The 24,071-nt window shown below is 40.1% G+C and overlaps 1 protein-coding gene and 1 long non-coding RNA gene across 2 annotated transcripts; one reads left to right on the top strand and one right to left on the bottom strand.

Annotated features, from left to right (window-relative positions):
• Positions 1 to 703: 703 nt before the first annotated feature.
• Positions 704 to 7,063, top strand: LOC310635418. Its single transcript, XR_014491404.1, has 3 exons — positions 704 to 734; positions 4,910 to 5,076; positions 5,585 to 7,063. It is a non-coding gene; the product is annotated as an uncharacterized lncRNA (long non-coding RNA).
• CDC25C (cell division cycle 25C) lies at positions 6,290 to 24,027 on the bottom strand (the record flags this gene model as incomplete). The annotated part of the gene is given in 17 exon segments (XM_083351559.1): positions 6,290 to 6,421; positions 6,425 to 6,430; positions 8,535 to 8,646; positions 8,760 to 8,893; positions 9,073 to 9,162; positions 9,940 to 10,002; positions 12,573 to 12,674; positions 14,007 to 14,162; positions 14,514 to 14,594; positions 16,968 to 17,090; positions 18,677 to 18,757; positions 18,913 to 18,946; positions 20,278 to 20,311; positions 21,521 to 21,618; positions 23,221 to 23,355; positions 23,496 to 23,531; positions 24,022 to 24,027. Coding segments are annotated over 15 exon segments (1,362 nt in total). The 5' UTR covers positions 23,337 to 23,355; positions 23,496 to 23,531; positions 24,022 to 24,027.
• Between the last annotated feature and the right edge of the window lie 44 nt (positions 24,028 to 24,071).

The following is a 24,071-nucleotide window of genomic DNA, read 5'->3' as shown; positions in this document are numbered from 1 at the left end:
TTTTTTGCAAGTAATGCTCACTATTGCATACGTTTTTATGCACTTTGCCATATACATTTATCTGAAGTTGCTATATTTGATTGGATAACTGTAATGAAAGTGAAAATTTCTGTCCTATCTCCAAGATATAGAAACAAACTTAAATGAAAATATGGAGCAGAGGTGTTTTAAAAAAACGTATCTATCTTTGGTATCAAACGAAGTAGAAGCTGTTCATATCTCAAGATATTGTCTTTTGTTTTTCTCTTCCAGTCTGCAGATGTGCTGTGTTTTTTGTGGCAGTGAGCTGCTTTTCCCCAAAGCGACTCTGAATTGAATGTGCACTGGAACATAAAGAGAGCAAGAACTGGGCCAGAGCCTTAGGGCAGCAGCTGTTCAGAAAAAAAAGCAGCTCTCTGCAGTGCTTGTGTTAATAGGCAGAAAATGTAAAACGGAAAGCTAAGCCTTCAGCACCAGTGACATTTTACAGGTACAGCAAAACAGAGTATCATAAATTGCTTGCTGACCACCACTTAGTAGTAATCTGGCATCTCTTAGAAAACAGAATTGCTGTTTGTACAAACTATCGTAGAAAGAGACGGAGGAAAACAATGAGTGACATTCAGCAGATCAATCTGTCTCGTGCACTTTGGTGTGCCCATGCTCCACCCCCAGCTGACAACAGAGCCACAGGAGCCTCCTCCCCACATTTCTTACAGCTACAGTCAACATGGACAGCTGGAGCAGAAGGGCAGGTACTTCCCATGTGCTTTAGCAGATGAATAATAAGACGAAGTACTGTAGCGCCTTTACCTTTAGAGAAGGCAGACATGAGGGGCCATTCCTGACAGCAGGAATGCACCCAAAATCCCAGGACCCAGGACTCCCATGGGATTGAAATTTGGTAAAGGTGTGCTGATTTTGGTGTTAATGCATTGCTGCGGTCATGTCATTATCATACCAGAAAAGGCAGAGCAATCCTAGGTTGCCTCAACAGAGGGATAGGATCAAGATCACATTAAGTATTAGTGCCACTTTTTAAAGCCTCAGTAAGACCACATTTAGAATACCACATCCAATTTTGGTCACCATATTATAAAAAAGATGTTGAAACTCTGGAAAGAATGCAGAAAAGAACAACAAAGATGATTAGGGGGTTGGAGGCTAAGACAAGAAATAATGGATGGAAACAAATCAAGGAGAGAAGCAATCTAGAACTAAGGAGAAATTTCCTAACAGTGACAACAATTAACATGTAGAGCGACTTGCCTTCAGAGGTTGTGGGTGCTCCATCACTTGGAGGCTTTTAAGAAATTTGTCTGGAATGGTATAGGGCAGGGGTAGGCAACCTTGGCTCTTTTATGACTTGTGGACTTCAACTCCCAGAATTCCTGAGTCATAAAAGAGCCAAGGTTGCCTACCCCTGGTATAGGGTGTCCTGCTTGAGCAGTGGGTTGGATGAGAAGACCTGCTCAGTCCCCTCTGACTCTGTTATTCTGTTATTTTCAACATTCCCTGTCAGATTCCTACAGGAAAAAGCAATGGGGAAGCCAGCAGGAAGTCAGAAGTTGCTCCCACTCCCACTGCTTTTTTGCCATGGTCATTCTGTTTCTCTGTTTAGGTAAGGAAATATCTCTAAATCATGACTCTAAATCTAAATCATGTCTTAGGCAGAGTTCTATTTTTTAATTCCAGCAATGCCACATTGTCTAAATGTTTTTCCATCTCTCTGTTTATTCTTATTTTCCATTTTTAATTTTTTTCCTTAATTTATTTAACCTCTTCAATTTCTTCAAATGTTTAATTAATATTTTCTTCCATATTTGCAATTTTCCCCCCTCCATTCTCCTTTCAGGTGTAGCAGATCTATTTTAACAGATTCAGTCACTCATGGTGTCACTGGTTTTGTAACATTCTTTTCTACTTCTGCAAACATCCTTTGTAAAATCTCTGGTGTAGTCCCCTGTTCTGTTATTTGATCTGTTATTTGTTAATAAGTCTCTCCTCCCTTCTGTGATTTTATGCTGTTTTCCTGGTAGCAGCCGTTTCTCTTTTTTAATTTACAATTCAGAAAAAGAGAATAATAAAAGAGGGAGTCTTTCTTTGTTCTTAATTCTTTAGTCCCATTTGGAATTCTGTAGTCCTATGGTGACATAATCCTTCACAATTTTCCCTTATTTCCTTAACAAAATCATCCAATCACTCCTCTTAGGAAATTTAAAGAGTTTTCATAGGCACGTGCTATTTCAATAACTCAAAAGTACTTTAAAATAAACAATATGCCCAATTTTGTCTTACAAACTTTTGATTAGTTTTATTTTGCTCTTAGTTGCTTTTAAATCTTTCTAATTATTTAGTTTTTACTTTAATCTTGCCCTGGACTGAACAATAACTCACCAGGTGGTTAGCTATCTTCTGCTAGCTTTTAAAGTACAATAGTTGTAATCCAATATACTCTAAGAAAGAAACCTGTAGCCATAAGTCTTCCCTATGACAACTGGTTTCATAAAACCTGATTTCATTGTTTATATCATGCATATACCACCTCTGAAAATAATTTAGAATAAGCTGTATCAGGGGAAACTTACACTTTTATTCAGATACCATAGTCTTAAACCAGAAGCTCCAATCCTTCAAACCTCTGACAGTCCAATAAATCAAGTCTGTAATACCGGTAGTTAGTGGGGTATACATAATAGTTGTGGAGTAAAACAATTATTTTGTCTTAATTAAAGGATATTGTTTATAACATTGCTCAAGAAATCCATTCATGGTTAACATATGTTTACCCTGAATGACACTGAAACATAAAATATATCCAAATCTACAGGCTGTCCAATTACTTGAACTTAAAAAAACAGACCACTGAGAGAGCATTAAAGAATATGGAATCACAGCTTTCATCATACAGCATAGTCCATAGCACTTGAAGAACTGCCAGCAGTTTTGTTTCCTGATAACCTGACTGAATAAGAGAATTATTATTATTAAGCTTATTTGCTATGTGTTGCATGAATACAACAGCTGGGTGATGCAGTTTAATCAGTTTCAACATGTTCCCATTACCCTGGACCATTAACATTAAGGTCCTTCCCATGTGCAAACTCAGTTCTAAGCCAAGTTCAGTTTCCTGCCCCTGTATCTCTGCAATTCAGCACCCTTAGGGTATGGGAATTTGACAGTGAACTTTCATTCCACAGGAAATGCTATGAAATGTGAGGAATGAATGAGGGCAAGGTACTAATTGGCTGTCATTTCTAAGCCATCCCATTGGCTGGCTGGAGGGAAGCCTGACTGGCGGGGAGATTAGTGGGGTCACTTGCCTGGAACTCTGAAACTGTCCTGGGAGATTGACGGGTAAGGATAGCAGCATCAGGAATAAAAATGCAGGATATTCTCCAGGATCCAGGATATCCTAATATGGCTTTGGGTGAAAAATGCATACTTGTATACTTTCAATGCTATTCCCTTTCAGGATAAGCAACATACTGCCAAGTAAAGAAAAGGAGAATGAAATAGCAAGCCCCCCAAAATTAAAGGTATAAAATAAGAAAAAGGAAATTCCTATATTGCTTTTTCTTCTGGAAATTCATACAACACTCATTTTTAAGCATCACTTTCTCGGTCTTCCCTCTTCCCCCAAATCCATTTCCTTCCTTCCTTCCTTTCCTTTTTCTTTCTATTTTTCTCTTTTCCTTCCTTCCTTTCCTTCCATACATTTGTTGCGCAGTTCTGCCTTTTGATAATTTTTCCTTGCACTCTAACGTGTATACAATTCTACTTTGACATATTATCCCCAAACACCTCTAAAAATACTCAGCATTTCTTCACCTGTTTAATCCCAAATGTCATCGCTTTTTCTTTTAATTATATATTCTCTGTCCCTGTATAGCCTTCTTTGCACACTTCCAAAATACTATCGTTTCCATCAAAGCCACTTTTGCACCTTTCTTGGCTCTTTAAATCTTCTCAGTCCTTTGTTCCTTTTGACCATCTTCTTTGCAACTCTCTAGAAAAGATGCTGGCTGGGCCTGTCCTGCTTTCCGGCAGAACTTTCCTACCTCACTGATCAGCTGCAGCTTGGCTTTATTCTTGAGCAGTGGAATGGTTCAGAAACCTCGAGCGTGGCCAAGGTGAGAGCCCTGCTTAAAAGGCTAGACTTCTTGCTATCTGAAGCAGACTGGCCCTGGGGACTAGAGTGACTATTCATGGAATACAGCAGCTGGGTGATGCACTTAACCATACCAGAAGCCACTTTCTTTCCTGTCCTGAATGTGGCAGTTGCGCCATCTGCTGGAAACTCTTTCCTTTAGCAAATAATTAATTACGGAAAATATCACCTCAACCTTCCAATGTTAAGAAATCATTATTTAAAAAAATAAAATAAAAAAAACCTTACATCTGAAATTTCCTAATTTAGGAATTCTTTACCCTCCCCCTCGTGCTTTCAACTTTCTTTCTCAAAATGAATGCCAGTTAGAGCAGTGTAGTTAGGCTAGCCCAGGTTCAAATCCCCAGTGACACAGGTAGTCTTCGACTTACACAACAGTTGTAGTGACCGTTCAAACAGCGGCACTGGAAAAAAATGACTTTTATGACCATTTTTCATAATTATGACCATTGCACCATCCCCATGGTCGTGTGATTTACATCTGGATGTGGACAACTAGTTCATATTTATGATGGTTGCAGTGTCCCAGGGTCATGTGATCACGCTTTGTGACCTTCTGGCAAGCAAAATCAATGGGGAATCCAGATTTACTTAACAACCATGTTACTAACTTAATAACGGCAATGATTCACTTAACAAATGTGGCCAGAAACATTGTAAAATGGGGCAAAACCCAACAAATGTCTCTCTGAGCAACATAAATTTTGGGCTCAATTGTGGTTGTAAATCAAGTACTACCTGTATTGCTCTTCTTTTCAGGCAACTCCAAGAACGTGTTAGTGGGATTTAATGGAGGAAGCACTTGTGGGCAAGACTCGATCTAATCTACCTCATTACATTGTCTTGAAGGTATGAGAGAAGAAGCATTGGAGGAGAGCCACCTTTGTAATTACAACAAACCTCTAAAATTTTACAATATTGTGAAGGTACGTATTTGAGAGTTGCCTAGTCACCTTTCTAGGGACACGGTGGCTCAGTGGGTTAGGACGCTGAGCTTGTCGATCAGAAGGTCGGCAGTTTGGCGGGTCGAATCCCGAGTGCCGCGTAACAGAGTGAGCGCCTGTTACTCGTCCCAGCTTCTGCCAACCTAGCAGTTCGAAAGCAAGTAAAAATGCAAGTAGAAAAATAGGGACCACTACGGTGGGAAGGTTCCGTACGCGTTCTGTGCACCTTTGGCATCTAGTCATGCCGGCCACATGACCACAGAGACGTCCTTGGACAAGCGCTGGCTCTTCGGCTTTGAAACGGAGATGAGCACCGGCCCCTAGAGTCGGAAACGACTAGCACGCATGTGCGGGGGAACCTTTACTTTTACCTTTAGTCACCTTTATTGTCCGAAGAAGTATTAATTTAGAATAAGTTTGAACAGGTAATTTTATTTTTGTCCAGAATTGCAATTGCTCACATATGCTATCATTAAAAAACATTTTCCAGAACTGCAAGAGACGAAGTAACTCACCTTGAAAGGCAAATATACAAGATCTGAAGGTATGGGTGATAGTAGCTTATTATACTTTTCTATACCGTATCACTCATCTACAACCTCGCTAAGATACTCAGAAGAAGAAAAAGATACCCCCTTAAAAGAAAACAAGTATGAAATGACTTTCTCTTGCTTTTTCTTCCCATCTGTATGGTATTGTTCCAAATGAGTGTTTAATTTTTCTGCTACTACAGGCTATTACTTACATATGTGCACAAAACTGGATACACAGTTAAACAACCTTTGATAATCTTCCAGAACAGTTTATTCTTCCATTAAAATAAGGCACTCACGTGTCAAAAACTTAAGGTAACATTTGAAAAGAGTTAAGTCTCCTGCTGACAACTAGCTTAAAGTCTGGATTAGAGAGCAGCTTAGCCTGCTGCCTTAGGAAACATTCTAGGCATTTTCTCACAGCGGCCATTGCCAGTTCTAACGAGTGTGTTCCATTAGGAATGTATGCAGTTGGCCACAGCACTTTCAGACTAGGGACCTCTGCATTTCGGAGCTCTCCTCGTTGTAACCCCCGCCAGGGCTGCTAGGTCCTGGCAAGCTCACTTTCTTAGCCTTTCAGCATATTACAGAAGCTTCAGCTTTTCCTTTAGCCAAGGAAAGACCTTTTGGAGGAGGTTTCCTCCTGGCTATTGTCTCTGAACTCATAGCTTCATGAGGCGAACAATGTGATCTCTGTGCCTCAGTTCCCCTACCCAGCTCTTACTTTTAACATGGAACTTGACCATCTCTGCCTTGAAATCCTGGTGATCCATGGGACAGTAACTCTGTGGTTGTCACAGCTCCTGTCAGAAAAGATCAATGATGATATATATTTCCATAACTTAAAGCCCACAATTTAGTTAATCAAAACAATTAGTCACAAAAATAACAACATACAACTTCTTAAAAAAAAGAGAGAGAATCAGTATATTATGGTTCTTTGATTTATAGGAGAAAACAAGTAAAATCTCGTAATTTCCCCCCCCATTAAATGTTGAGAAAACAGAAAAGATATGAATGGGATAAGGGGAAAAGCCCCTATCCTAGGCACATTGCTTTTCCCTTTGTTGATTCATCTATGGAATTTATAAACTGTTCCACTTGATTGTGACTCTGGATGCCTTATTGAGTGCAAAAATAAAACCCCCGTGTCATTCCTCGATGCCATTTCTTCCCAAATCTGGATCTAGGTGTTCCAAACCAAACACAAGTAATGTGTGAAAATCTTTTCCCCTTGATTTCTCAAAGCACTTCCCTATGGGTACATAGTTCCCCCCACTTTTGTTTTCTTTTTCTATATCCAGTATCAACTACCCTGTGTAGATAAATTTGACAGCATGTGATTTGCCAGGATATACCCTGTAAGCTTCATGGCTTTGAGAATCTGAACCTGGATCTCCACTTTCTAGTCCAGCACTTTTACCTGTCTTAGTGCATATGAAAAGGATATTCAGTTGTTTTATCACTGCATTCTTTTTTTCTGATGCATTATAAAATGCAGCGTTTTTTTGTTCTTAAAGATTCTTTAAGCATAGTACTGTTACATACTTTTCCAAACAATATGCTAAGTTTGAACATAATTGAAATAGGGACAGCATCTAGTAAACAAAATCTTTGCCCAACAATCTGCCTAAAAGCACCACTCTGGGAGATGCAGAGTTCTAGATTAGACCCAGGGATGTATTGTCCGTGGGGCTGCCTCCGAAGAACTTGTAGATGTCAGTTTATACAAAATACCGTGTCTTTTGTCAAACAGAATATTTTCCTCATTTTAAAAGATCTTGACTCATTTCAAAGTGCTAATTTCAATCTACCAAGATCATGGCATCCGGTCCTCTCAATTCCTGGCAAATAGATGGGGAAGAAATGGAGGTAGTGACAGATTTTATTTTCCTGGGCTCCAAGATCACCGCAGACGGGGACTGTAGCCAAGAAATTAAAAGATGCTTGCTCCTGGGGAGGAAAGCAATGGCAAATCTAGACAGCACACTAAAAAGCAGAGACATCACCCTGTCAACAAAAGTGCGTATAGTCAAGGCTATGGTCTTCCCAGTTGCAATGTATGGCAGTGAAAGTTGGACCATAAGAAAGGCTGAGCGCCAAAGAATTGAGGCCTTTGAACTATGGTGCTGGAGAAGACTCCTGCAAGTCCCTTGGACTGCAAGGCGATCAAATCGGTCAGTCCTAGAGGAGATCAACCCTGACTGCTCTTTAGAAGGCCAGATCCTGAAGCTAAAACTCAAATACTTTGGCCACATAATGAGAAGGAAGGACTCACTGGAAAAGAGCCTAATGCTGGGAAAGATTGAGGGCAATAGAAGAAGGAGACGACAGAGAATGAGGTGGCTGGATGGAGTCACTGAAGCAGTAGGCGTGAGCTTAAATGGACTCCAGAAGATGGTAGAGGACAGGAAGGCCTGGAGGAATGTTGTCCATAGGGTCGCGATGGGTCAGACACAACTTCGCAGCTAACAACAACAATTTCAATCTCTATAGTACTCTGTAGCTTGAATCAAAATAGGTAGGGCTACATAGAAATCTAAATGGTAAAATCAGTGACAGAAACCTATGATGTATCTTTTCCAGAAGTGAAGTGAATAGAGATTAAGACCTTACCTGAAATGGAATATCCAGAAACTTGCCTGGTGCTAATTAGTTAAAAAGTTTTAAATTAAACTGGCTGAATCTTTATACAAATCGTATCTAATTCTTAACTGCTTCTTACTAGACAGATTTTCACTTTTGTTACCATAGTGTTCAAAGGTTAATGTTCCTTGGTTTAAAATCAATCTAGGTAAAAAGATATGGAATACTGAAAGAAGATATGATTCTTTGCTATTTTATCATCAGTATCTGACAGATAAAATGCATTTCTACATAATGTAACAGTCTTTGTCTCATTGTTACCTTGTTTTCTAGAAAGAACTCCTTGTAGCCACCTTGGAGAACATAAAGTTCAGGATAGTGCAGGGCAGGATATTCATTCATGGCTCGGTCTTCCTCCCTCAGGTAGCGACACCTTCATAGCAAGGCAGCTGATTATCCTGCCTATCCAGGAACTTCCAAAACCATCTGTTTACTTTTTCCAAAATGTCCCCTCCCCCTCCACAGCCTTCTGTGGTCCACACTCACATCTTGGGACACCTTTCAGAAGAAAATTCACAATGGAATGCAAGGATGAGGCGCTTCTGTGGTGATGATGGAAGCAGAGGCTTCCTCAGGAAAAGTTCAAATAAGTCATCTTGCCTGTGGCTATTCAAGGCCCCCTGTAAAAAGAAACAAAGTATAAGCAGGCCACAGATCATGGCTGGGGGGGCGGTTTCTACTTCAACATAACAGAAGACCACCTGACCAGGAGTGCTGCTATTAAAGTCAACAGTCCTCAAGCATGTTACATATGAGTTCCTTTGCAGAACACGGTTCATCCAGAATATGAATCCCTCACCTTGATGTGGCCCCCATGATATTCATAGGGATAGCGGCAGTCAACAATATATATAAGGCTTTGAAATTGATTGTGGAGCAGTGCTACCATCTGTAAAGAGAGCAGAATGGCAACCACACTGATGTAATCTTCATCTCTTAGTTTTACTTAACTCACAGAGTTATTATGAAGTCAAAGAATAAATGCTATCCCCAAGCAGTTTGGCTGGAGAGTTCAATAAACATGGAATAAATAAATCTTTCTTCCCTCCCTACCGGCAAAAGGCCACCTATAGCCCTTTACTTATTACCTATTACCCATTAAAAAGTAGACCATGGTGTAGCTGAAGTCACTTAGCGACACTCTACCAAAGAATGTTATGGACAGAGAAGCTTGCTAGGTACTACAGCAAGATCCGCTCAGCTATCTTTTGAAACTTTTACAGAACCAAGTGACCCCAAATAAAAAGGAGGTACAGCTAGAATTCAGCTGGTCTGAGAAAGTATTTGCAAAGTCAAAAGGAATGAGAAAGTCAGACATATAAACACTTTATTTTTATTTATTTATTTATTTTAATTCCATTTATATCCCGCCCTTCTCCGAAGACTCAGGGCGGCTTACAAGCTTAGCAGTAGCCTTCATTCTATGTATATGCCTGCTTGTTAGGGCTTTCGCCCCCCCCCCCCAAGCGGCATTATTACAAAGTCAGCTTAATTGCCCCCAACAATCTGGGTCCTCATTTTACCTACCTCGGAAGGATGGAAGGCTGAGTCAACCTTGAGCCTGGTGGGATGCGAACCTGCACTAATTACAGGCAGCTGGTGTTACTTAAGGAGGCATTAGCCCACTGCTCCACCAAGGCTCTTTAAAGCAGGCATGATTGCTCACAGTATCCGCAGTGATATATCTCAGATCTGAATGCCTTCCTGTGACTGTTGGCAATGCATACACCTAGAGAAACACATTCATGTTTAAAATTTCTACAATTCAAAAGATTCTCTAACTTTTTCAAGCCTCAGCTAGATAAATCCTAACACCAGCAAAGTAATCCTGAATGCAACTGCTGGGAAATAAGATACACTAGATTCAGGAGAAAATGCCCCAAAGTAAATTTGCTAATATTTCACCTACATGTATATTAAGAAGCAAAATAATAAATATACATTATGACTCCCTATTCAAAACTTCCTACATGCTTTGAAGACAATATAATTGTTGGGGCCATATACTAAGTTGTTTTTTCTGAGCTATTTCAAGCACTGTTGAAAATTATTGCCTGAAATGTTTTTGTCTGAAAATCCATTTACTCTCAGGAAGGGGTGGGAGGGAATATATATATATGTGTGTGATGCAATGAATATTTAAATTTATTAAGTATATTTTACTTTATTCCTACATATGTAACATCAATGAACATTTGATATCCTCCCTTGTGAGAGTTTGCTAAATGGTGAGTTTTTCCTGCTTTGCCTAATTTTTCAAAGCCAAATATTGTTTACTGTGACTAGTATCATGGTGGAGATTATTCCAAGTTTCTCAAGGTTGCACTGCAATAACATCACCACAATATATTATAGTGTACATATTATTCAAGTAATCAGGATCACAGAATGGTAATAGCAGAATGTGACAAGGATAAAAAAGCAGCATGGAGTGCATTTATCACACCAGGCTTGAAGAAACAAAATTATGAAAATGTATAGGCCCCATAACCTTTTGCCCAAAACTCCGTTTCTGGTTATTATTGTACCAATTCATGCAACATTTATACCTGGATAGCTATTTATGTATTGGTATCAGAGATATTGCTTTGCTCAAATTTAATATAAGCAACGCTCTAGTTTATTAGGCAGGCAAGCTCATCTAGGCAGATTTAAAATTTGTTTGCAATCACTTTCCACTAGTTTGCTCTTGTAACTGTTGTTTTAAATTGAATTCAGGATAATGGAGTAACAGATTTACTACAGATATAGAAAATGGAATTTGTGATTTTATTCATCACAAATTCCATTTTCTATATATATCCCAATGCCTCTTTGCAGAAATGAGCTCTCGATATTTTAAGAACATTAAGATTCATTGGATCTGGGAAAAATTAATATGCACTTTTAGTTAGGTAATAAAAAAATTCAGAATATAAATTATTAACGGCATTCTGGCAGTTATCTTAAGCTGGGCATCACACTGACTAGTACAGAGTATTGTTAATCTTAGAAAGAGGGACTCACATTAACCTCTTCCCTAAGAAATGTTACCACAGATGGCAGAGTCTACAATAAAACATGCTCAAAAGTTACAAGAATATTTCAGGTTAATTTAGTGTCCATTTCAGAGCCCTTTGGTAATCTGTGAGAATGGCCAACCACAGGTGAATCTCACATCACACCGTTAAGGAAGGGACTTTTCATTTGATTTTGGTGCATTAAAAGGTAAAGGTTCCCCCGCACATGCGTGCTAGTCGTTTCCGACTCTAGGGGCCGGTGCTCATCTCCATTTCAAAGCCAAAGAGCCAGCGCTTGTCCGAGGACGTCTCCGTGGTCATGTGGCTGGCATGACTAGACGCCAAAGGCGCATGGAGCGCTGTTACCTTCCCACCGGAGTGGTCCCTATTTTTCTACTTGCATTTTTACGTGCTTTCGAACTGCTAGGTTGGCAGAAGCTGGGACGAGTAACAGGCACTCACTCTGTTATGCGGCACTCGGGATTCGACCCGCCAAACTGCCGACCTTCTGATCGACAAGCTCAGCGTCCTAACCCACTGAGCCACCGCGTCCCTTTTGGTGCATTAGAACCATGCTTATTAGAATTTCCAAAAGTGAAGTAGTTGGCATTATGCTAGTATGAGCTGCTGCTATTCATACAATTCTTAACTGGAAGTCTTAAATCACCCAGCAGCATTGTTCAGTTAGTAGGAGGGGAGGTTTGGCATAGCAAGGCATGGGCAAAGTCAGCATTCTTCTTCCTGTTGTTGTTATCTGCGAATTCATGTCCGACCCATCACGACCCTATGGACAACGTTCCTCCAGGCCTTCCTGTCCTCTACCATCTTCTGGAGTCCATTTAAGCTCATGCCTACTGCTTCAGAAAATCTTTACAGCATCGGACTTTCCTTTCACCACCAGACACATCCACAGCCGAGCATCCTTTCGGCTTTGGCCCAGTCGCTTCATTCTTTCTGGCACTACTAGTACTAGCCCTCTGCTCTTCCCCAGTAGCATATTGCACACCTTCCGACCTGAGGGGCTCATCTTCCAGCATCATATCATTTTGCCTTTTTGTATTGTCCATAGGGTTTTCATGGCAAAGATACTGGAGTGGGTTGCCATTTCCTTCTCCAGTGGATCACGTTTTGTCAGAACTCTCTGCTATGACCTGTCCGTCTTGGGTGGCCCTGCATGGCATAGCTCATAGCTTCATTGAGTTACGCAAGCCCCTTCGCCACGACAAGGCAGTAATCCATGAAGGGGATTCTTCTTCCTAGCCACCCAAAAAAAGAATTAGAGAAGCAAGAAGGCACCTACACCAGAGAAATCACCAATTAACTTCCTGAAGCCATGGTCTTGATCAAGGGCTCTGACAATCTCAATGTCAGGAAGGGAGGCTGTTTTCTTCAAAAGCATAACCTATAAATGAGCAGGCCATCCATCAATACATTTGCAGAGAAATAACTGCGAGGATCAGTCTTCTGTGTATGAAAAAGCTTGAAATATCAAAGTATTAACTGAAACCATGCTTAAATTTTTCTACAAAAAATACAAAGATCTGTGTCAAAGCAGGAGAATTGAAATATTTAACACTAGAGGAAAACTTAAGATACAAGCATAATGGGACCCTTGACATGCCATTCACTGACTGACTCAACTGTCAGTCTGACCAACACCACTGAATTTAAACCATGAGAAAACTATAAACAGACTTGGGATCAAGAATGGCCCCATAAATATAGGAGGATCCCAGTTCAGTTAATGAGCAAATCAGAAATTACATGAGTGCAAGGAAGCATCAATTTTTTTAAAAAAGAATTCTTAACCAAATGAAAACAAAACAAACAGTGGAAATACAAATGGACAATAAAGGTTACAAAACAGATCATGAAGAACTTAGAATAAAAAGATTTAAAACAGTAATTTTAAAGCAGCAATTAGGAATAAATGGACTATTATCCTAATGGCAAGAGGTACATGGTAGAATTCTTTAAGGATCAGTATTGGGACTGTTGCCTTTTAAATGGAAACTTATCTGGGATGCTACATTAAAAATAAATTTCAAGAGGCTCTCTAAATTGAGTGAATGAGTTTTAATTGACAAATGCAGTTCAACAAAAGCTAGTGCAAAATCTTGGAGCAAAACACCTGAATTTCTTTGATAGTGATGAAAGAAAGTTTATGATCCTTTAGAACAGGGGTGTCAAACTGCTGGCCCATGGGCCGGTTTCATCATACCGAATCTGCGCCCACCCCATTGCCGGCAATGCAAAAAGAGTCGCGATACGTCGTGACACGTCACGTGACGTGGCGAGTTTGACACCCGTGCTTTAGAACTATCTGTAATCCTTCTGTGCTGTGAACTAACTACAAAGCAGTCTGAACATCATCTGAATCCAATTAGCTCAAATAAATGCAGGGATAGCAGGACTATGGATTATAAATGAATCCAATGTATCACTTCTTAAATGCTAATTGTTTGGATATAACAATAGAAGAGAGTTAGCTTCCTCAAATGTGTAAACCAGGTGTAATCCACTGACCAGTGGATGAAAGAGAATAAACAGATTTCTGGCCAGCAGGTCTCCTCTAAAAATCATAGCTGTTTTGTCTCCCTCTCTTTGAACAAGAGAAAAACACCTATTCTTGTTGACATAGTTGATCCAACTACCATTCTAGCCTCGATACCAAGACCCAGGAATTTAGGGAAAAGGGCCTTGGATGTGAGGACCACATCCAGCTATTTCTTACCCCATCTGGCCCTTCTTGGATTGGGCTGCTCTTCCATTTCACCTTAGTTGGAGTTTCATCATCATAGCTTTTCACTGTCCTCTTTGATGCAGGCCTGTTTAGTTTTTCTGGCAGAGATGGAGATCGGAAGAGGTGGCTCTTGTTCATGGAGACCTCCTTAGTGTGCCAAGCAAACAGGGAGATCAAGATAGCAGGAGGGAAGGACCCTACATTTCACTGGTAAGGCTTCAAGGCATCAGTCTCATTAAGAGGGATTGACTGATTGGGAGGGATAGATTTTTCTATCAATTGTAGATAAGTATTGCTAGCTCTGACAATACTGAGTCTGACAGCCTGGCAGATCAGTCCACAAACTGTTTTAATGGCCCAGCCATAAACATGTTAAAATTTGAGCCTTTAAATGCCACTGTTTCCAGACTGGATCATTCGGAAGATAAGACGTTATTGCTACTGGCTACAAGGCAACTTGAGTTAACTAAGTTGCTGATTTAAAAAATCCCTATTTACCTCACTGATATTGATGTCCTGAGCAAGGAGTGGTCCAGACAACAAGTCAGCTTTGCTACAGTGGTGCCCAGAAAAGGATTTCTGTGGAAGAATCACAGGAGGAAAAAAAACATTTTTTTTTAAAAAAAAACACGAATTGCCAGATTAAAAGAGAACTTTGGGCACTTACAGCTTTAATAGTTGTACAAAAGAAGGATTTCAATGTGGGAAGCTCACTTTACAAAATATTCTGAGTTCTCTTATTCATTTGGCTATGCTGAACCGGCAACTATTTCATTATACAGAACCACTTCTATTAACAAAAAAATACATCCCTTCTTTTAATTCGGCCAGGATTTGGATGGCAATTCCATACTCTACAGCAGGGCTTTTCAACCGGTGGTAAGCATACCACCTGTGGTGCTTTGCCACGTGGCAGGTGGAACGCGACCGTCCTAGAGAAGTGTAGCTGAGGAGAAGAATGAGCTGAAGTGACCCAAGCCTGAGGGAGAGGCAGCTGCAGCTGCAGGACTGTCTGGGCTCGGCAGAAGCCCCAGGAGCCGGCAAGGCTCCAGATGATTGTTCCAGATGATTGGCTGTGTGGGTGAAAGAAAAACATAAATTTTGGGATGAAAGGATGCGTATATTTTACTACAGGTACTCCTTGAATTATAACAGATCATTTAGTGACCTTTTGAAGTTACAGTGGCAGTAAAAAAAAGTGATTTGACACCATTTTTAACACTTACAACCACTGCCACATCCCCATGGGCACATGATCAGAATTCAGACACTTAGCAACTAATTCATATTTATGATAGTTGCATAAGTCATGTGATCACTTTTTGCAACCTTCTGACAAGCAAAGTCCATGGGCAAGCCAGATTCACTTAACAACCCTGTTACTAACTTAACAACTGCAATGATTCACTTAAGAGCAGCAGCGAGAAAGGTCATAAAATAGGGCGAAATTCACTTAACAAATGTCTCACTTGGCAGCAGAAATTTTGAGCTCAATTGTGGTCGTTAAGCCGAGGACTATCTGTTCTTACAACAGTTCCTTTAGAAGTCTACAGTTACAGAAAGGAGGTATTTCTGAGGTGACCGACCTCTAAAACTGATGAGAAATGAGTATAAGAAATTCTGTTGGGCTTTGGAGCAAGCTGTAATTAGGGGTGTTCATTTTTATCTGGCAGAAGAGAAACAGACGTTGTTCACAGAATCTCTGCTAACAATGTTCAATATTTTGAGAAATGTTGCATGTCATGACTAAAATTACTGGATTAGGAAATCTAAAACAACTCATTATTGAAATCCCAGAAGGAATGAAATTTTCCTTATTCTAGTATGCTACCATAGGAATTTGAATAAATTACATTTTAATGTAAATTCTTAGCAATTTAGCTAGTGGCAAAAAACAAACTGAATTATATCTAGGTTTTAAGAGATCAGTCCCTAGTCAAGACTGAATCTTCTCCTCAGGATAAAACTAATATATAAACTTCTCATCACTACAATTATTGTCAAAAATGCAGTGACCAGTCTTGAACACTAGATGTTTACACAGGTAGTCCTCGACTTACAACTGCAATTGAGCCCAAAATTTCTGTTGCTAAATGAGACATTTGTTAAGTGAGTTTTGCCCCATTTTATGTTTCTTGCCACAGTCGTTAAGTAAATCACTGCAGTTAAGTTAACAACAAGTTAAGTAAATCTGGCTTCCCCATTGACTGTGTTTGTCAGAAGGTGGCCAAAGGTGATCACCTGATTTTGGGACACTGCAACTGTCATAAATATGAGTCAGTTGCCAAGCAGCTGACTTTTGATCATGTGTCCATGTGGATGCTGCAACGGTGTTAAGTGTGAAAAATGGTAAGTCATTTTTTTTCCCCAGTGCCGTTGTAACTTCAAAGGGTCACTAAAGGAACTGTTGTAAGTTGAGGACTATCTGTAATGTCTTGGAATACTATATTTAAACCTATCCTTTGAACAAAATACCTAGCCATTTTTTTCCCTAACGCTTGAAAATGTTTCCGTGTAACAGAATACAAGCTCCTACTTCCAATTTCCCCAAAGATCATCCAGATGGCTCTTATCAAAGGCTTTTTTATTTTTTTATTTATTTTATTTATTTAATTTGTATACCACCCTTCTCCCGAAGGACTCAGGGCGGTGTACAGGGCAATAAATACCAAAAATACAGAATACAAAAATTAAAAACAGATTAAACCATTGCGCCCGAATACAATAAATTACTTAAAAACAGTAATTAAAACCCCAAACCCATCAGACCAGGCCGGCTTGTTCAAATAAATAAGTTTTTAGCTCTCCCTCCAGCCTTGCAACAGAGCAGACCCAACATCACTATTACTTGGCATCGCTGCTATTCATGGTTGGCAAGCTACACTTGTTTTCTCTGGTTTTATTTAATGAATACAACAGCCCACAAAGTGACTTTTAACTCGTCCTTCTCACCTCTGTTTCTTCCTTTTCACTGGAACAGAGCTCAGAAAAGCTATCCAAGGCTTCTGGGATTCGTGAAGAATCTATTGGGCTGCCAAGATATTTCATCTCACAGTCCATTAAATCCTCTGCTTTCTGGAAAGAAAACCAATTACAGATGAAGTGCACTGCTTTTCAAACATGCCAATGTTTACTGTACAGGTAGTCCCCGACTTACGACCATTCATTTAATGATCATACGAAGTTATGACAGCACTGAAAAAAAATGGCTTTTGGGTGGTCTTTGCACTGACGACCTGCAGTTGGGTGACTGTGATCTGAGTGCTTGGAATTGGCTCATATTTACAACGGTTGCAGCATCCCAAGGTCACATGATTGCCACTTATGACAGACATGTCAAACACAAGGCCCGGGGGCCAGATCCGGCCCGCGAAGTGGTTTCATGTGGCCCGCGAAGCCATCCTGGAAACAATGAGGGAACGGCCCCCGCTGCCTTGGCCCTGGCCCAGAGACCTTCCTCCTGCCAGAGACCCTCAGATCTGTCCCACTCCTGCCCAGGCCCCCATAGGCACCCTTGATGCGAACGATGTAGAGCTGGCCACGCCCACCCAGGCCATACGCACTCTAGCCACGCCCACCCAGTAGGCCACACCCACCCTGGCCACACCCACCCGGCCCCCTGAGGGCAACCGCAATGCTGATGCGGCCCTCAATGAAATTGAGTTTGACACCCCTGACTTATGACCTTCTCAGCCAGCTTCCAACAAGCAATCTGATGAATGACTGTGATTTGCTTAACCACCATGGCAAAAAGATCATAACATTGGGTGTGGCCCCGTGATGACTCATTCAGCAAGTGTATCACTTAGTGATGGAGGTTCTGGCCCTGATTGTGGTCGTAAGTCACAAAGTACCTGTATGTGTTTTGATTTCCACTCAATGAGGTCCAAAATACTACAGTCCTATTGTATTCAAATCTTCCTAACCAAAGTATCGCAACTGGTCTTTTCCCCTGTGTATTCCACGTTGCTTTTCTCCTGGTCTTCCGAATCTTTTTTAAAATCTAGTGCCAAAACCGAACGTAATAATAAAGTGGGGGTTGGCAAACAAAGGATAAAGTAAAGCTATCTCATCATTTAAAAAACACTTTTCTTTTAATACAATCTAAAGTTGCCTTTTTTTCCTGCTGCATTACATCACCGATCCTCACCTTCTTCCAAACAAGTATAAACAACTTCAGTAACTGAACACCTTCTGCAGTATTTCAATAAACTTCTTTTCATATCTCAGCCCTTATTAATACTCAAATTGTAAAAACGTGTCATTTAGTCCTAATCAGCAAAAATCTATTAAGAGCTACCAGAATATACAGGTAGTCCTCATTGACTGTTCAAACAAACCCCCCAAAAGGTGCTTACAACCTGATTTCAAAGTTACAATGGCCGCACTCCTCCATCATGGTCTTATGGCTATTTGCAATTTTCTGTGGTTGCAACTACAAAATGTGCTTACCATGGATATTGAGTTAAAATGCCTCACCCCCTCATGACCCTTAGAAATATCTGCAATTTTGACTCTGGAAAGTATCATCCATATTTTTTTCCCCATATCAGAAAAACTAGAGCGGACATCACTGCCACGAAGCAGAAAGATCTACCTAGATCTTGGCAGAAGATTGTGGGTACTTATAGAAAAGCCCATCTGCTACAATAGATACTCACATTTCTCTTGTTCATCGAAGGGCAGTGAATTTCGCTGCTAATTTGCTGGAGGTAACTTGGTGTGCTGCACAATACCTCAGGCTAAAATATCAAGGGGAATGGGATTGTCAAGTTCTGGTTTGGTATGTATGTATACTGATTTATATGTTGATATGAGACTTAGAGCAGCAACAAATTGGTGCTCCTGGTTCTCAGATTCACTTCAAAGTCTCTCCATCATAACAGAAGTTAGTTACCAGGAGTAACTGCACACACTGCTTCCTTGAGTCTCTGCTGAGAGAAAAAGAAAGCTAGTCAGAGATCCTTGGTATGAACGGAGTAAAAATTTAGCATACTAAATGCACCCCAATCTAATCCTACGCATCCATTAACAATGGATACCTGTTTCACATCCTGGGATGTATTATGTTTTGTTTAACCATTCAATAGTTTATTGAATAAATCACAGTTGGCTTGGTTTGCACCATATGCTAAGTAAGAATATCTTTGTGTTGTGCACCAGTTGCGGCCATTCTTGGACCAAGATTCCCTGTGCTCAATTGTTCAGTCCCAAGTCATCACACAGCTGGACTATTGTAAAACGCTCTACATGGAGCTACCTTGAAGAACATTGGGAAGCTACAGTTGGCGCAGAGTGGGTAGTTTTGAGAGCCCCAAGAATGGCCCCTGTAATACCACTGCTCTGCAAGCTGCATTGGTTACCAGACTGCTTCTGGGTGTAATTCAACTATTGGTGATCACCTTTAAAGGCCTTCATGGAAAGGGTCCAGGTTACTTGAAGGACCGTCTCACCCCACTGGGATTGGCCCATACCTCTTGTGCTGGCAGAGGACGCATGTTGCGAGTCCTGTCAGCCAAATTATCCTGGCTGTGGGGTCCAGGAGGAGGGCCTTCTCTGCTGTGGCTTCTGCCCTCTGGAACATCTTGTCCCCCCCCCCCCCCCGATATAAGGTTGGTCCCAACCCTCCTATCTTTTTTGTAAGGGCCCAGAGATGTGGCTTTGCCAGTTGGCTTGGGGCCCCAGTGGGGGAACAGCACAATGGAGTTTGTTGATTGAGTAATAACAGATTTTACCTCCGCCCTCCACTCTCCCCATGTGTCATTGGTTTTAATGTTCGATTTTAACTTTTTATGTTTTAACTTTGATGTAAATGTAAGCCACCCAGACTTATCCTATGGTAGGGTGGATGGCCAATAAGTTTTATAAATAAATCCAAGATGAGGCAAGTTTGGGCTGGGAAAATAACTTGCATCCGACGCTAGCTGAGGGCTAAAAATGAAATCACAGTAAAGGATTTGTAACGTCAAAGGAAAGGATTGAACTGCATTTTTTAAATTTGTTTTTTTTATTTGGAGGTGGAGGTTAAGCATAGCCACACCATCTGAGAAAGGAGCAAATAGGCTCTTACCCAGGAGTCTGACTAAGCATGAGGCACAAACTTATTTAATACATCAGTGCTGAGTAAAATTGGTCACTGCTGAGTTAATAGAAGTGCTACAAAGGAATTTAGGACTATTTTCAGTTTTGAGAGCAGATCAATTAAACCCTAATGAAAATAAAGATAATATAGCAAGCTATAAAATCAGTAGGTAGAACTTACAGTTGATCCTGGAATTCTGTTAAGTTATTTTTATCTACAAGTAACAAAATGAGAAAATAGAAGTCTGAAAACCTAGGAGTAGTTATACTATTAAATAGCAAATACACCTGAGCTTCAGGAATTCAAATCAGAGTGAACTGATTAAGTCATCTTCTATCAGGATAAATTAGTTATCCTGGTTGAGCTAAAGAAGTCCAATCAATGTGGAATACAGGCTTGCAAAATATATTCAGTTGTTTAAGATACTGCTAGAGTCCCCCAAACCATAAACACAAGCCTATCACATAAGAAACCACATAGCTCTATTAAACCAAGCTCATCATATAAGAAATTATATAGATAACATACTACAAGTGGTGAAATCAAGGAGTGGTTTGCAATTTTTTAAATCTTTTTTTAAAAAGGAAATTTTATAAACTATATTTCTTGGCAGTAAACTGTAATTGGAGTATTGTACTTCAATAGATAAAAGAGGAAGCTGTGTGTACAGGTACGTAGCTCTATACTTTTTGAAAAACCTGGAATACAGCAGTGAAATTTACATGAATATCTGGCTTAGGTTTATTTCTAGGTTTGTTATTATCTATAAACACATCAATATATTGCCTGGGAAACAAATATATTAAATAAAATAGTACAGATAATTGGATTTGAGGTTACTAAAAATCAATCTAAGACAATTTCTCTTAGCTTTAGTTCTAGTAATTACCTAAACTGGTTAGAATACTAGAGTTCATATAAGAGTTGAAATGATATGTCTGTGTCAACAAAACTTGCTTTTATATGTATAGGTAGTCCTTGAGTTACAACCACACTTGAGCCCAAAATTTATGTTGCTAAGCGACACATTTGTTAAGTGAATTTTGCCCCATTTTATGATCTTTCTTATCACAATTGTTAAGTGAATCACTGCAATTGTTACCAAAGCGGTTGTTAAGTGAATCTGGCTTCCCCATTGATTTTGCTTGTCAGAAGGTTGCAAAAGGGGATCACATGACCCTGGAATACTGCAACTGTCCTAAATGTGAATCAGTTGCCAAGCATCTAAACTTTTATCACATGACCATGGGGATGCTGCAACGGTTGCAAGTGTGAAAAATGTCCATGTTACTTTTTTCAGTGCTGTTGTAATTTTGAACAGTCACTAAATGAACTGTTGTAAGTTGAGGAGTACCTATATGTTGTATATAAACTGCTTATTAACAGCAGAACTAAAACTCTTAGAGCAGGCAGCAATTATTACCAGTTTCCAGTGCTCCTGGAGACTGACTGAAGGTGAAAGCAATTTTCTCTTCTCCGCTGCTGAGATTGGACAGATCTAAGCAACATCTTGGTGTATCCCTGTAAATTGTGAGTAGGCAAGTAGATACACATATCCACACACATTAGCAATGCACCACTGAAATCCACACAAATTAGCATCACACCAAAGAAATAAAAACATAAGTTATATTAGGATGAATACCTTTAGACAGTCTCATACATCAACTGACATATTATATTTGAAAACAGCTCCCCACATTTTAATATAAGAAGAGGCTAGAGTCACTTGTCTGAGATAGTATGTTCTCCTGCTTGAGGGGGGGGGGCTGGACTAGAAGATCTCCAAGGTCCCTTCCTATTCCATTCCAATATATCCCTAGAAAATAACGTCTCATCTAAGATGCTACTTAAGATTGCTATTGATTGGATCAAGGCCAACTTAGTCAAGTCTTATTGAAATCAATGTAAAAAAGTCAGAAAACGGCTAAGTCTGTCCGTTCACACTACTAAAGCTTATGGCTCCCATATCAGATCTAAAACAGTCAGAGCCCCGAAATGGATTTTTTTAAAAATTACCCTCTTCCCCTACATTCAAAGCTGCAATTTATTATTCTTGCCATTAACTGCTGGTTAAACAGAGAATCTGTGAAAAGTCACTCTCTCTGACCATCTAAATCAGGGCCCTTCAAATTCGGCCCTTTTATGACTCATGGACTTCAACTCCCAGAATTCCTCAGCCAAGTGTGCCTGGCTGAGGAATTCTGGGAGTTTTTTTTAATCCCATTTATATCCCGCCCTACTCCAAAGACTCAGGGCGGCTTACAATCTAAGAAGCTCAAATCAATGTGCTTAGCAATAGCCTTCATTCTATGTATATGCCTGCTTATTAGGGCTTTCGCCCCCCCCCAGCGGCATTTTTACAAAGTCAGCTTAATTGCCCCCAACAATCTGGGTCCTCATTTTACCTACCTCAGAAGGATGGAAGGCTGAGTCAACCTTGAGCCTGGTGGGACTCAAACCTGCACTAATTGCAGGCAGCTGGTGTTACTTAAGGAGGCATTAGCCCACTGCTCCACCAAGGCTCTTGATAGAGTTGAAGTCCATGAGTCATAAAAGGGCCGAGTTTGAAGAGCCCTGCTCTAAATGCTCTTGGGCTTGCTTAACAAGCAAGATTATATACCGAATGATTTACAGGTAGTTCATAAACCTTCTCCTTATCTAACTACCAAACTCAGTGTACACAAAGTTGGCATGTTATCTGAACTATAAAGTAACTATAGTGAGCCACTATGGAGTCTTTATACCTACTTATGTCTGGTGAAGACCTGGAGATCGCTTATTCATATTTTAGCTATGATTAATTTTTCCTAAAATTAAATATATTGCTTAACCATGGATTTGGGAACTTTAATAAATGGAATGCCATAGTTCTTGGGCATACAGTATTCCCCTAGTATGATTATTTGAAAAAAATTAAAATTTCAGATTAGCACTAGACCACCACCAAGGTCCCTTCCAGCTCTATTCTATTCTATTCTATTCTATTCTATTCTATTCTATTCTATTCTATTCTATTCTATTCTATTCTATTCTATTCTATTCTAGTGCCATGCCTTTGGAAAAAGAGAAAATATTCCACTCCAGCATCATGGTATCAAATAGGGTGGGGTGGAGAATTACCCTGCTAAAGTGCTAAGGTTTTGGAAATCCCAAGTGAGAGTCAACACTGGAGTAAGAGGAAGTTCTGGAGTAAATGGCAGAGATATCTCGACATCCTGGATCATATTCAGTGCCATCCTGTAGGCAGACTGAAACCTAAAATGAGCAAACAATAATTTCTACAAGGGAATACTTTTCAGACAGTCTTACTTATTATCATCACTAAAACAGCAGCTTCCTTTTTTAACGGTCTCTTTATTATAATAATCACAATTTAAGAGCTTAAAATCAGGTACCTAAAACTGAAATATGCAGCAGTAACCTCTGGGAGACTAGATTAGAAAGATAACAAACGATCAGGCTAAAAAGGTAAATCCAGTTCAACTTTTTAATTTGTTTTTTTAATCTCGCCTGTATTATTTTTTTTTATAACGGACGGCAGCAAGTTGGCCTGAGCAAGAATGAATTGATCAAAGGCAACCCAGCTAACTTTCTTAAAGGAAAAAAACGAGAGCTTTGAATTTTTTTCAGAGTTGAGCAAAATGAACCCGGACGGAATTTAGATCATTAGCAACGCTGGCTGGCTGGCTCACAAGCTAGAATGCACCGCCTCCAAAACAAGCTAGTTTTGCTCCCTCGTTCGCAGAGCAAGAGAAAAAAGATGAGCTGCGGACAACCTGGGAACCTCCCCGATGGTTTGGACTTGGACTTCCATCAGCCCTAACCCCCCCCCCCCACACACACATAATAAATAAATAAATAAATAAGGGAGCACTTCAGAAATTAAAATTTATCGCCGCTGCGCCGGCCAATCCCGATTACCTCTTTATCTTCGCCAACCAACCAACGAAGGCTCGAGCGAGAAGAGCCTC

This window comes from Vipera ursinii (assembly GCF_947247035.1).
Source record: "Vipera ursinii genome assembly, chromosome: 2".
NCBI classification, from domain to species: domain Eukaryota; kingdom Metazoa; phylum Chordata; class Lepidosauria; order Squamata; family Viperidae; genus Vipera; species Vipera ursinii.
Note: the sequence above shows the minus strand (reverse complement) of the source record. Positions and strands in the feature narration are given on the sequence as shown.